This window comes from Plecotus auritus (assembly GCF_963455305.1).
Source record: "Plecotus auritus genome assembly, chromosome: 9".
Classification (NCBI taxonomy): domain Eukaryota; kingdom Metazoa; phylum Chordata; class Mammalia; order Chiroptera; family Vespertilionidae; genus Plecotus; species Plecotus auritus.
In genome coordinates, this window is record NC_137783.1 from 132,925,880 (window position 1) to 132,940,634 (window position 14,755).

General features: G+C 37.5%; 1 protein-coding gene across 2 annotated transcripts in view; it reads right to left on the minus strand.

The window, feature by feature from the left end:
- LOC308257537 (doublecortin domain-containing protein 1-like) overlaps nt 1-14,755 on the minus strand; it is a gene marked incomplete at its 5' end in the record, with an annotated part of 130,027 nt that overhangs the window by 18,626 nt on the left and 96,646 nt on the right. For both annotated transcript variants that reach the window (XM_080687425.1, XM_080687424.1), the window contains 6 exons: nt 2,776-2,955; nt 4,175-4,311; nt 9,207-9,308; nt 10,019-10,171; nt 11,691-11,892; nt 13,699-13,902. In XM_080687425.1, coding sequence (XP_080543551.1) covers nt 2,776-2,955; nt 4,175-4,311; nt 9,207-9,308; nt 10,019-10,171; nt 11,691-11,892; nt 13,699-13,902 — 978 coding nt within the window. The remainder of the gene's footprint in view (nt 1-2,775; nt 2,956-4,174; nt 4,312-9,206; nt 9,309-10,018; nt 10,172-11,690; nt 11,893-13,698; nt 13,903-14,755) is intronic.

A 14,755-nucleotide genomic window follows, 5' to 3' on the forward strand; every position in this document is an offset into this window, starting at 1 on the left:
GAGAAATAAATTTCTGTTTAATTCCTCCCACCCCCATCTGTGGTAGTATTTTGTTACGGCAATCCAAGTAGACTAATACAGATAGTATGTGGGAGCCACCGTATGCTTTTAAATAATCTCTCCAGTTGTATGTATCTCTTCCTACGTATCATTTCAAGGACCATATGCTTAATATGATTTATGCATTCTAACACCCATATCTTTGTGTGTGGTACCCCTCATCCTTGTTACTACTTTTTCTGCCCAACATACGGAATCTTGCCCATTTCTCAAGTTCCAACAACAGTGGGGATAATTCCTCTCGGAGCCCCTCCTTCACCCCAGATGGGCAGTGTTCCTTTCTCTGAATTATTGAACCTCTACCTGCACTACTGATTGACCATGTCACCTGCTGTTGGTACTTCTCCAAGAAGAATGCTAGCTCCCTTAGCAAACATATTTCTCTTACAAAGACAATCTATGTTCATCACAACAAAATATGGAACACATAGAAAAACACACAAGAAAGCAATACTAACTTTATTAGGTCACCAATAATAAGACCATCTAGAAAATACTCCCCAAAATAAAATCCTCCCAGTCTGTTTTTCTAGAGGTATCCATGTATGTATACAGAATTCAACTCCACATGCTGTAGATTTTGCTTCTTTCACTTAGCATATCTTAAACATGTTTGTCATTATTCTTTCTAAAGTGGGTTTTTAGTTATAATATTCCATCCTATGTACTATAATTCATTCAACCAACTCTCTGTTTATGAGTGTTTAAATTATTTCAAATCTATTTGTATTATAAATAACTGTGATAAATATTCTTACTAAACAACGCTTGCATAAATTTGTGAAAATATCCACGGGATAAAGTTCAGAAGTGCATCTATAATAATAAAAGGGTGATATGCTAATTAGACCAGACATCTTCTGGACATCATTCTGGACGTCCTTCCTGACAAAGCTGGGGCCCGAGGGAAGCCAGCTTGGATCCCAGGTGCCTGCTGGTGGCCAGAGGAGGGAAGCCAGGTCCTGGGTGCCTGAGGGAAGCCGGTGCTGGCAGCCGGGGGAAGGAAGGCCTACTCTTGCACGAATTTTCATGCATCGGGCCTCTAGTTTTCTTCTAATATGAGTGGCCATGTTGTCCTCCAAAAGTTGTACTTCTGTCAATAAGAGTGCCTGTTTCTCTACACACCCAAGTAAACCTTGATACATTTTCAATGCTTTGCCAATTTGAAATATTAATATATGTGAGCTTAGACATGTTATTTTATTCCTCTTATTGCTGCCACCACTATTAAATTAACCTGTGAATTATACTGCATTATAAAGTTTTCAAAATATTTTCACATACATAAGTTAGAATAATACCTTACAGCATCTAGCCCTTCATGTACAAAGTTCATAAAAAATTGCATGATGATGGAATAATATTTATGAAGTGACTTTTATATGCTACATAGGAGTCACAAGCCAAAAAGTCATTCCTCTACCATATATATGATATTTATGTAAAAGTTATTATAAGTTTTTGTTATCCTGAGTCTGATAGGCTATCTTTAATCCTACAGTCCCTTTTCTACCCTTTGTCTGTTTATTTATCATTTCATTTTCCCTCACTAATATACCAGTTCTAGTTGCGATGGATTGGTGCATTTTAAGACTTAGTAATTACAATACAAATTGAGATTTTCATTGAAACCAACATGTAAGAAACATTTCAGCTTTGTTATAGAGTCTATTCTAGAATGTTCTCTCCTGAAAAAGTTTTCATTCTCTTTTTAAAATCCATTTTATTTTTTCCCCCTATGTATATGAAGTGTCCTTACTTGTTTTTTAAATCTCCTTTCTCAAGTATAGCAAATTGGTTGTCCCCTTCTGAGATGTGATTGCTTCCAAGTTCTTATTCAAAGTCCCTGTCGAACGGGAATGGTCTCTGGGACACTCTGAGACTAGACCACTTTCAGGGGCAGAACTCCTCGGAGATGCGCCTACTACTCCAGGTGCCCTTGGCAACCTACTTGAACTCCTCCAGGCCAGTCTACTGCACCATTGTGTTTTCCCTCCACTCCTACCAACATCTCACCTTTATGTGACTTCCTCTTGTCCCCCCACAATTTATAAAAACATTTCAACAAAATTAAAAAAACAAACAACTTTTTGAGATATCACTGAAACAGATGAGACTTTTAAAAAGTCTACCAAAATCCATTTAGGTGCCTAAAGTTTTTAAAGACTAAGACAAAATGTCAAAATTAAGAATTATATCCTTGATATTGCAAACAATAAATAAACTGCTGGTCATCTTTTTCTTAGTTGATATTTTACCTTTGCTAAGTGAAAAGTTGGCTGCAGTTCCAGGACCCTGGGTAGGAAGACTATGATAAGTTTTTTCTAGTGAATACTATTGTTTTCCCTACAGAATAATACTGACAATCCTGTGGGGAAAAAAATCATTCTTTTGTAAACTGGGTTTGAAACAGAACAGGAAAACCATTTTAAATTATTCCAAAGTTTAGATTTTACTCTTGGGCTGCAGTGGGTTTAATTGTCACTGTTCTTATTGGCCAAGTGTCCTATTCTGATTCACACATACATCAGACAGCACTGGACCCCACATTTTCACTGGTATAAGCCCATTTAAGCATCATATCAATCCTGTGAAGAAAGTATTATTTACACTTTACACTGAGAAAATGAGGTTTAGAGATGTGATTTGTCTGACCCAACAATCTAGAAATGTCAGAAATGGGATTCGAACCTTCTCTTTTCACACCAGGTTTACCTCTGAAATGCTTTTGCCCCAGGCATAAGTGCCATCCTCGGGTCTGCATCCATTTAGATAAACCCAGACCCGTTTTGCATTGGGTTGCTTATACAGGCTGCTCTGCTTGAGTGCTGTATGTTTAGTTGCAGTTGGAGACTTTCTCTTGGATTGCCGTTCTTGGATTTCAGAAAGGTGTGCCTGTCAAGCAAAGCCCAGAGAATGCCATGTTTAGTGTGTGTGAAGAATGTGACGAAAGACAGGAATCTTATGATTATTTACATGGAAAATTTTAAGAAGTGCATTACTCTCCCCTGTCCCCAAGTCTTTTGCAAATTTGCAATTTCCCTTGCTTCAATGAATCACTGAAGACCATAATAATCATTGCAGTGATAATAACAAGGTACTCATTTTGGCAAAGTACTTCATTTTCATTTATAATTTCAAGTAATGAATAGAGATGTGTTTTTGGACTTCTGCATGGTATTTGTCCTATTGAGAAATTTCTCTGCATCTAACAAATGAGTTTTTTATTAGAATTACAACATCATTTCCTTTAACCAGTAAATGCTTAAGGGAGTGTGCAGGACTGTTGTTGAGTCCCTAATCTCTGTCTTTGCAAACACAGCAGCCACCCTTACACTTTGCCAGATCCCAGCCAGGCAGCTTTTCATCCCACTCCAAGCATGTCCTGGTTCAGTGCTTTGCATTCATTCCCTGGTCAGTGATTTATCCTTGTTCACTTGGCAACAAGTCCTATTTCTAGCAATGTTAATTTCTTTTTTCTAGTAACCTTGACTTGGGCACACACCTACAATGTAGATTGAACACACATCACGACTGGAGAAACTTATTAAATAAGAACATATCATTTTAATGAAAACACCACGAAGCAAAAAGTTTTCCAAGATCTCTATCCCCAATCCTCTCTCAATAGCTGACCTTTCTCTTCTAGCCTTTTTCATGTCTAGCCATCCTGACTGATTAAGCAATTGGGTTGAAACAGCTTTTTGAATTCCTCATTTCTGAATGTCTCCATAGCAATTAGTATTTTGCTCCTTGCTCTTTTTACACATTGAGACATACCCTTAGGAGTGATGAGCAATGAAGCCATAAGGTTCAACTTGAATACACTTATTATAATCACCTTTGTACATATCCACTGGGCCTTTTATTCTTCTTGGCTAAGGTCATAATTTCTGGTCTCCATTCAAACAAAACAGACTTCCCTATGAGCTGGATGTCTTTTAGAGAGCTGCTCTCCAAATGCCAACTCAAGGCTTGGCATATGCCCACATGGTCATAACTGACCAGATGCTGAGAACATATTAATGGGCATAATTTTAAAATTCAATACTGTTCTTTTGAAAGCGTATAATAGAGGCAGAGTCTTTAATGTCTTGAGTCCTAAAGAACATACCTCTGTATGTCTTATACGTTCCATGACTTTAATTTCCTCTTGCGTCTGCTCGGTCCAGCCTCCTTCCACCACCACCGGCTGCACGGGGCTTTGGTTGGGAACCATGGTAGCCGGCTGACATGCTGCTACTCGCCGTCCTGGGGAAAGAAGTCTCTGGAAATGTTGTTTCTGATGATGAGCTTTCAGATTTCAAATAAATTGGTTTGGCTTCCTATGCATAAATCATTCCACTTGGGAGATAGGCTAAAACACTAAATATATCAGAAAAGCAAAGATGCCTAAGGTAATAATATCTAACAATGCCTCTTCATATGGGGGCTTGAGGTTTCAAACAGCCAGGATACGCATTCTCACTGCACAGATGGAAAGGAAAGGTAACATCCTGACGTCCACACTGGCCCCAGCCTCTCATCCATGCAATGGTTCAGCAGTAATTTAGTCAAGTAGAATCCATGACCTAAATAGCCCATCATCTCTTCCAGTCATGGAACATATGTTTTGTTCTCGTCACTAAAGATAAGCTTTTCCCCCACAATTAGCTTAGCAGCCTGGGGATTAAATATTTCTAAAATAATATTAACCCAAGAGACAGGAGGCCTTTTTTTTCTATCTAATAATACCTTGTGAGCACGATTAGTTTCTGACACCTCTGCTGTTCCCCTTAGGCTGTTAAGAAGCGTGGTAAGAGGAAATATTTATTGGAATACTGCATTCCAAAGAATCACAGGCATGATTTAATAAGTGTGGTGATGTGAATTTATGTATTCTTTCAACTAGACTACTTACAATTGTTATTAAAGAAGCTTAAAAGTCATACTTAAGATTTTTTTTGTGTGTGTATGCTGAAGAGATACTCAGCACTGAGTATCATGCTGACCTCTAAACTTAAGTAAAAATAATGCATTTCTTGTATGCTCCTTCCAGAAACCAAGTTGAACAGCAGCTATGGGTCAGGCATTGTGCCGGATGATGTAAATAAAAATATGTTCAAGATCAGGTCATTGCCTCAAAGGCCTACACTTTGGTGGGAAAGGCAGATGTCAAGGAGATGATTACAACAATAACTGACTGTGACTGTGCTGCACCAGGAAAGTACAGGGCCTATAAAGCCATGTAGCAGGAATCGCTAACCTAGTCTGAGGTCTCAGGGAAGGCTTCTTTGAGATAGTAACACTTAGGTGGATATAATAATAAAAATACTAAAATGAAGTTGAGTACTAATTATGTTGCCAAGAGACTCTTTAGCAACTCTTTTCAGAATGTGACTATGAAGAAAACTCGTTGAAAATAATTCAGAACTTGCGGAGAATAAAGCATTTGTGCTCTTGTAGTTCAAGTTTGTGGAAATAGATCCAGCAATAAAAATAAGTGGAAGCAATGACTTTTCATAGAAACCAAAACTCTATGTACAATTTATAAATGTGGAGAAAACATTACTGAATCAGTCAGCCAATGAGTTACACTGGCAGTACCATTATACAACATGCTTTGGAAAAGACACAATGGTAGCAGAAATATACGTAACAGAAATTTATGCACTAACCATAGTTTTTAGCCAACTCTATTCATAATGTGAAGAAAACATTATAACACAAATTCTTATGAATAATATTTCAATAAATATTTTATTTACTAGTATAATGCATTTGAACACTAGAATTTTGCTCAATTAATGAGAGTTCAGCAATAGTTTATCACTTGCACTGTTGAGAGCCAGGATGTGAACATAGGAAAGAACAAAAACCATTATGCATTATTTGTTTTTTTGTCAATGTGCTTCTAATGCTCTTAAGAAAATTAAGCATGAATACACTTTCACTATACTTATCATAAAGAGACATAATGTTATCTCAAAAGGTTTTGGTTTGGGGAATGGTTTTCATAATGAACTATTATTTATGTAGGAAGAATATTGAAACCAAGCAAAAATGTATTGAATACATTATTTTATTTTCTTATTAGCATTTTCTATATATCCTGTTTTATTTCACATGAGATCAAGGGAAAGAAATGATAATAGCCAACTATTAATGAGGAAAGCTAGAGAACATGAGTGCTTTGCTGTTTTCAGACTATAAATCTCAAACCAAATTTCAGACTATAAAAGCTAGATAGCTCTTCCCATACCCCTCCCTTATGGGGAGGCCATCCCTGTTTCAGCATCATCTGTGCCCGAGAGGGTCAGTCCACCTTATTTGGGGTTTCATTTAGCAGCTCCATTTAGTTATCACACTAAATAAAAGGTTCTAGTATTGTCTTTTTACATAACAACGGTGATACTTAGCCATTCTTTACTTTTACTTATCAGCGTTTAAGACCGCAGGTGGGAGCATGGCTGCCTTCTCCAGGAACCCCTATTCTAATATTTTCTGAGTATTTATTATATGCTAAGCATGGTGTAAATAGTTGACATTTGTTACTTAATCATAAAAGCTCTAAGAAGTTATTATTAGTATTATAATTAATATTAGCAACTGCAACTAATATTACAAATAAAATGTAAAATCAACTTAGCATAGTTCTTTGTACATAGTATATGCTCAATAGACATTTGCTGCATTTACTAATGGCTACAATAATAGGAAAGAATTGATTCAGCCACTCTTCCTACTTCCTATGCCTCCTCTTTCATCCAGTCCTCAAGAAGCTCACAATCCAACAGGGACTGCAGTTAACTGGACTTAGATCTATTCTTATTTATCTGCGTCATCCCCAAATAGAAAAGACCTTCCTCAGAGTAGGCATTTTATAAATATGTATTGAATTTACATTTAATAGTAGAAACATAGTTTGTAAGAAGAGCCAAGATTTATCTTATCATTAAATTCTAAGAGAAACTATATCAGTAGATTTTTCTGCAATAGACATCATCTGACCAAATAGATTCTTCAACAGTGATATTGTAAATGATGGCATCTGAATTTTAAATGCCCTTTTAGTACTTAATTATAATAAGAGCTGACGACTTGATACAAAGTCAGAATTCAGTCAAGGCAGTTCTGCCAGGTGCTATTTTCAGTATGCTGCTTGCTATTGATTTAACCTGGAACAGGAATAGAGCCGAAAAAACTTGCTGGAGGGAATGGTTGACATTCCATTCATTCTTTCATTCAATATTTCTAAAACTATTCAGAGAACAAATAAGGAATGTATATAATTTATAATATAAGAGAGAAGATACAGTCACATGTTACATGACCAGGCAATTACACTAACGTGATGAGGACTGTCAGAGGAGAAGTTCAGAGTGTGGTAAACCACTTTACCCCTGATTTGGAAAGAAATAACAAGTGAGCTGAAAAGTATAGAATGAGTAGGAGCAATCCAAGGGGACAGGAGAGAAAAGAGTTTGAGGCAGAGGGGACTGAATTGTGCAGAAAGCTCAGAGTCAAAAGAAAATACATGGTACGTCTGGGAAATGGAAAAAAAAAAAAAGCCCAAATAGGTGGGTGGAGTGGAATTGTAAAGAGAAGAGAGAAGTTTACAGAGAACCAGACCATGAAGGGCCACATTAAGGAGTTTCAACTTTGTCCTAAACGTAATGGGAGCTTTGAAATGGGGAGTTTTATGCCTGGACAACCATGACACCTTTGCATTTTTGCATGATTGCTCCAGCTCAAGAATATTAGTATAATACATAGAATGGACACTATTGTCAAAACTGGAGGCAGCGTCCAGCTGGTGTGACTCAGTGGTTGAATGAACCACTGAAGTCATTCAGGAGGTCATGGTTTGATTCCCAGCCAGGGCACATACCTGGGTTAGGGGCCTGATCCCCAGTAAGATGTGCAGGAGGCAGCTGATCAATGATTCTCTCTTATCATTGGTACTTCTATCTCTTCCTCTCCCTCCCTCTCCAGAATCAATAATAATAATAATAATAATAATAATAATAATAATAATAATAATAATGGAGTCAGGGAGACCAATTAGAAAATTGTTCCAGAAATCCAAATAATAGGTCACAGTAGCTTTAACTTGGGTAATGATAGTGGGAATTAAGACTATTAGAATTCATTTGAGATAATAGATTCAAAGCAACAAGGCTTGCTGATATTTGCTTGGAGAAAATGAGAGAGATGCCCAGAATGACTCCCAGGTTTCTGAGATGAAACACCTGGGTGGATGATGGGAGTGTCCACTGTAAGAAGAAATGAAGGAGGCGCTGGTGTGGGGGTGATATGATAACTTCAGTTTTGGACATACCCATGGGACATTCAAGTGAAAATGTCTAGCAGAAGTAATAGATTCTTTTCACTTAGACCCAACAATTCTTTTTGTAAGAATGGAATAATAATCATTGAATGCAGAGTTCTGTTTAGTGCACTTAGGACTAGTTGTGTTGTTGATTGAAATAAGGTTCACCTGCTTTAACACCAGATAGTGCGCATACTCAGGAGTTGAAATCCTGCTATGGCAATTACAGAGTCTGAAATGTTTTCCTTCCCAGACTAAACCCCATAATGCACTGTTTCTCCCCAAAGAACCATTTGATATCTGAAGTGCTGGGTCAGGAACTTAAAATTCTGTGACAAATACATGTGGAAGATCAATTGCGAATTGATCACTTTGTCTATGGATAGCATATCTTAGGCTGCATGACAAGAGGGAGCTGTTCTGAGATACTGACAATGATCTTTGAAGAATTTAGTACTTCCTTCCTCACATTATTTAAAAAACTTCTTCCAAAGCAACACCTAAGGAATGACAGCAACTTTTGTTCAAGGATTTATTCCAAAGCCCATAAAATGTCAGTGCAGGAATTGTTTCAAACCAATAGGGTGTTTATATAATCCAGACAACTCCCTAAATTTTTGAATGTATGTACAAATCATGTGATATTTATTTTAATATAAAATTTAAAAATATATAATCAGTACTGAAAATACATATTATTAGGTTTTAGACTAGCTCAAGTGACTTTGGTAATACTATATGTATACATATATAACTCAGTTAAACATCTGGTATCTAATAGTTAAAAGACTATTTAGAATTAAACATGGTGATACTTGATTTAATTCATACTGACCTTTTAACTGTCTCATTTTGTGTTTCATGGTGTCTAAGTCAGCCAAAATTTTGTCCTTTTTTTGCCAGTTACGTTTTTCTAATTTTTTTGCTTTCTGCAAAGCTAGAGTAATAAAAATACAAGATATTTTATTTTGCATTCTTTTACCAACAGTAATTTATCATGCAAGCCAATAATTTATAAAGAACTTTCTGCTCCAAGAAATAGATTCAATTAGAAAGAAGTAATTAAAAGGTAAGGGTCATTAAAAGAAACCTCATTTGAAAGATGACAGGGCTTAAGGCATTTCTTTATGGAATGCAGGGGGAGAAAGAGAAGAACAGTGCTGTTTTATTATATAGATTTACCATATGCAATAGCCATATTTCATTTTCCACTTCCACAAACTATTTGGAGGTGATGAAAGCCTGGCTTGGAACCACTCATTTTTTAAACATCCACCTACTGCCTAAAGGGTGCAATTCTTAAAAATGAAAATGTGCAGACAGGTCGTCTTCAGTGTGAATTAAACTCATTTGTTATTTTCTAATGTATACCATTATTCTCAGTCTTCATAGACCAAGGATCTCTTTATCAACTAAATTAGACATTTTTCCATGTAGCATACTCCATTCTAGTAAGAAAAAACAGGCAATTGTGCAAATATAGGAATATAGCTATCCTTGTGCACATATTAATTGATAGACCTCTGTTCTTTGCATAAATGTGATGTTATGCTGACATTATACACATTTAATTCACTTCTTATGAATTTATTTCTCCTTCCCTTCATACACTTACTTGAAAGAAAGCAAGAACAAAAAAACTCTTACCATTGGGAGATAAAAATGGTTCCCCACAAGATACCCAGATGGCAATCGGGTTTCTGTGAAGGAAGGTGAACAAAGACTCATCTATATCATTCAAACCATCGGATGTCACAGATGTTGGAAATAATTTGTTTTTCACTTTCAGTCTTGGGTTTTCTGGGAAACAAATGACATTTTACCATTGTTCAATGAATAATGAATAAATCTGCTTACTGAATTAATTTGTTTATTCAAAATATTTCATTTTTCATTAATGACTTAAGCAGGCAATACCAAAACTGATGCCAATATATAAATTTGATCAGAACGTCATAGAAGCCAAAGAATTTAAACTAATCTGATTATAATTATGCATTTTGATTCCTAGTTCTTAAGGGAATTTGAGGTGGCTTACCAACACATCTACTCTGAAAAGGGATAACACAAAGAGATTGAAAAACCAAGGAAGGGGGAAAGGAGTATAGGAATAGACTACAGTCAGAGATAATGTGCTGTAGTGTCCTCATATTATAAATGAATAATAATGTCTACCTCACTCTGCTGTTGGAATGATTAAAAGAAAAAAAAAAGAAAGTACATAGAATAAATAGTGTTTGGTCTATTTAATTGGGCAAGCATCCAAAAAATCCCAGCTAATATTTTTATTATTAAATGGACATGAATACACACTGTTTTTATTTGCTAGAGGTAAAGCACAATTTAGGCTCTGAGCATCCTAGTGGCCAAAGCAAAATGGAAAATACAATTTCAAGATTTGCAAAGCCCACAAAGAAAAATAATTCTTCAGAAGATATACATCTCCTCCTGGTCCTGAGGTCTGAGAGAAGCAATTCCATGGTTTTTATAAAGAAGTTATTTGTGATATAGAAAATAATATCCTACAATAGAAATTAACATAGATTGAGAATCTAATATGTGCTGGGTATTTTACTAAGACATCTACATACATCTTCTCACGTAATATTCAAAATGATGCTCTGAGGTAGGTTCATGCCTATTTTACAGAAAAGGTTACTGAGATTTAGTCACGTAACTAGGTGGGGGCAGAGATAGGATTAGAATCTAGGCCATCCACCCCCAGAGCCTATGCCTTTAACCACTGCCTCCATTTTAAGCATGATGCTGAGTTTCTGACAGATACCTATTTCTCTCAAGTTCTTGAATTCAAACTGATGGCATAACACCAAACCACAATTCAACACAGGGGGCAGCTGCTAATGGGCCTGCCTGATTCAAGGATAACCTTTCAAATACAAAGGGGAAGGGATGGCTATGCCCTTTTGGTAGTCCTGCATGAAAAACAGGTTTTCAATAAAAATTTTAAAAAAGAGTGTTTGAAAGTATAATCTTCCAGAACCTGGAAATCAAATATTCTATGTGCTAAAACCATATCATTGTAAAATAATAGAAACTATATCATATATAGTTTGCTTCGAATCATAGGGAGAAATCTGCATTGATCCAGCCCCACTCTCTCAAGTGGTCTCCAATTGGTTTGGGTTCTGAATTTAAGAACAAAAGCTGCTCAAGTTGCATAAAGTAGCTAAGCTCTCAAACACATTTTATAAATTCCAAGCAATTTATTTATTGTTTTAGTGACTGAGTGAAAGAATCACAATTTACTTTTTTCTGACCAAACAGCAGAATCAGCTCAGCCTTGCAGACTGTAACCAACCTTCCATACTTTTAATAGTTGTCTCCTTTGTTCCAAGGGGGGCTGCCTCTTTCTTTTGTTCCTCGGGGTCTCTGTGGATAAATGATTTATCTAGAGCCCATAAAACCAGTTCACGCAGGGAAAGGATTGTGGTTCCATCTTTAGTATATACTTTGGAGGCTGCTCGGGCAAGACCAAGCTGTTCCGTGCATTCTGTAAGAAGCTAGATAGATAACATGGACTGTAAGTGATGGGGGTAGAAATAGAATGTTGGGGAACCAGCTAGAATTGTAAGAAATAGTAATCATGCTTTGTTAACCATGATTGTTTTGTCCTGATTAAAGAAGGCACATTCTAACCTGGCTGGCAGTTACACATCTGGAAATGCAGCCCATCTTCCCCATTTGAAGCTGCCTTTAATCATAGAAAGATTAACAACTTCGTTGCAGAAACCAGAATCACCAGAATCATCAGCTCTTTGAAGACCCCAGCCCTTACATATCACTAGCCCTTTGAAGATCCCCAGCCCTTTTTGCATACCTGTGGGCCTTTGCAAATCTCCAGCCTGCTTATCTGTTAATTGCCCATTTGGCATACCCTTTGGCTATTTCCCCATGTAAGTTTTGTCCCTTTACCCAATATCAGCTGCTGGCTTATGGTGGGGTGCAGAGCAGATTTTTGTGGATGACCTGCTGCTCTTCTATACTGCCGGCAGTATTGGAATAAATGCTCATAATGTCTCTGCTTAATTGGCTCAAGCAGTGACAGGCAGCACGGACCCATCGTTTGTCCAGTTACATAAGGAACTGAGAGGAAACAGTGACAGAACTGGGAATGATCATGAAGAGCTTGTTATCTTAGAAATTGAAGAAAATCCTTTAATTTGAGAAAATAGAAAGCTGAAAAACTGCCTATTTGATCTTTGTTTGGAAACACTTTTTGATATTAGATTGTTCTACTTAATTTCATACAGCATGAGTCCAATCTAGCTGTGAAAAGTCATAGCTCCAAAAATTTAAAACAGTAGCTGATATGTTTCCTTGGGAGTATTTCCTTAAAAAATGTTTAACCTAGAAATCCACTTTCAATTTTGTTGCTTTATAAGGTATGATATTGCTGTAGTCATCTTGATCAACCATTTAAAATAAACGAGTAGTTGACTTTTAAACCAAAAGCTGACACATATGATTACTTCCACTTTGCAGATGGGAAAACAGGCTAAAAAAATAATTTTGCCAAAGATCACAAAAGCCAGCTGTGGATCCCAGGAGGAATCCTAGAGTTGCTAACTTTTGTACTTGGCTTATTTCTTTGAACAACAAACAATACCTTAGTTTAAAAATTCTATTTGTATTCCACCAAAGAGGTGAGTTAACAAGGGTGCGTATGTGTATTTGCAAGGAAGTCTCCAGGATAACTCCATGTCATATATAACATTACTTGTAAATTATGTCATTAAGGGTATTGACAAGATCATCCCCAAACATAGGACAAAACTGGGTGTGGCCTCTGGGGCTCTCTTCCTTTTCTGTTGGCTACAGCGACAGCCACTAAGACAGAAACCACACATGCCCAGTCAGCACAACCCAGGCTTCGCCAACTGGAAAATCAAATGAATCAAATTATTTATAAACAAATAAGTACTCAGATTGGGCAGTGATAAAGGAGGTGGCATCTTCTAAAATATGCAGATGACATACAACTTGAAGTTGGAATGGGAAGGAAGGCAGAAAAGGTATTGTGTCTCTCTCAAAAATGGAGAAAATCTGGTAGCTTTGTTTTCCCTTTGCTTTTATGTATCATTGCTCTGGACCCAATCTAAAAACCATCTTCTGCTTCCTCATTTTCCGAAGGAATACAATCAAAAAGAAAATCTTTATGAAAGCAGAGATCTTGGTCTTATCAGCATAATTGGTGAAACTGGCCAGGGACATTTATCACTCAATTCCACTGTTGTTTTCTTGTCAGAAGAATCACCATTATCATTACTTCCGAGGATGCAAGAGGCAGTTAAGTGAGAGCCACTTACCATGGGGAAGGTTTCAGCCACAATTAACTTCCCATTTCGATATCCATCTCCATTTTTGTATGCCATTATTTTCACTGGCTTCTGGAGCGCAGCTGCCGTACCAATAGGAGCTGCAACTTGTGTGCAGGTCTTCATCCGTAAAGATAATAGATGTTCCTCATAGTGACTTAGAGTTTTCTCAGCCTCAGAAGAAGATAAATCAGCCTGATTAAAAAAAAAAAAATCATAGGTCTAATCAAGATTTTTGTTCTTTCTTCCCAGCTTTGTCATTCAGGTATATTCCAGTCTCTCAATTTGATAAATATGTGCGTGTACATATGTGTGGCATCTACATTTTGAAATGCTTACTCCACATGCTACAGGTATTGGATGCTGTGTGGTGGGATGGATATCAGGTCAGAACTCATTCTCTTCCCAGCCTGCTGCTGAGTCTTGGATGAGGTTGGAGCTCTGCCTGTGTTCCTAGCCTTCTCCTGTTTTCTACTTTGCCTTCTCTTATGACAGCAGATGGGGAAGGAAGCCAGGGCCAGAGAGAGCCGGGGGTTGAAGTAAGGGGACTCCCACAGTACAGAGTTCTCAATCTTCAGCATTAGGATGATGCCCTCCTCTGGTGGCAGATACTGATGAACGAGGAGGGGATGAGTGTGGCCTTCACCATACAGTAACGAGGGTGTGAATACCACACTTCACTTTTCCCTGGCCAGCCCTGCACAGGATGCTGCCCCACGGGAAAAGCCCTGTCTGAGATGATGGGACACTGGGCGAGCTTTCCAATCAGCTCACTGCCACCTCCTAAACACTACCCCACTCTCCCTCAAGCAGAGGCCAATGACTTCCCCAGATGACTAACTTCCTTTCTCCTTCAGAGTTATGTTTCAGCTGATGTGTAAGTAACTGTTACTATTCCCTTCTCATTCCCTCCCCACAACGTGTATCGGGTTTAGGAGGGGAGAGGAGAGTGATATGGGAATGGGCAGCAAGCCCTGATGAGCACACCAGGCCCGAAGGTTGCCCACCTCTTAGGAATCGCTGCTTTTTATACAGCGGTGTAAGTTCC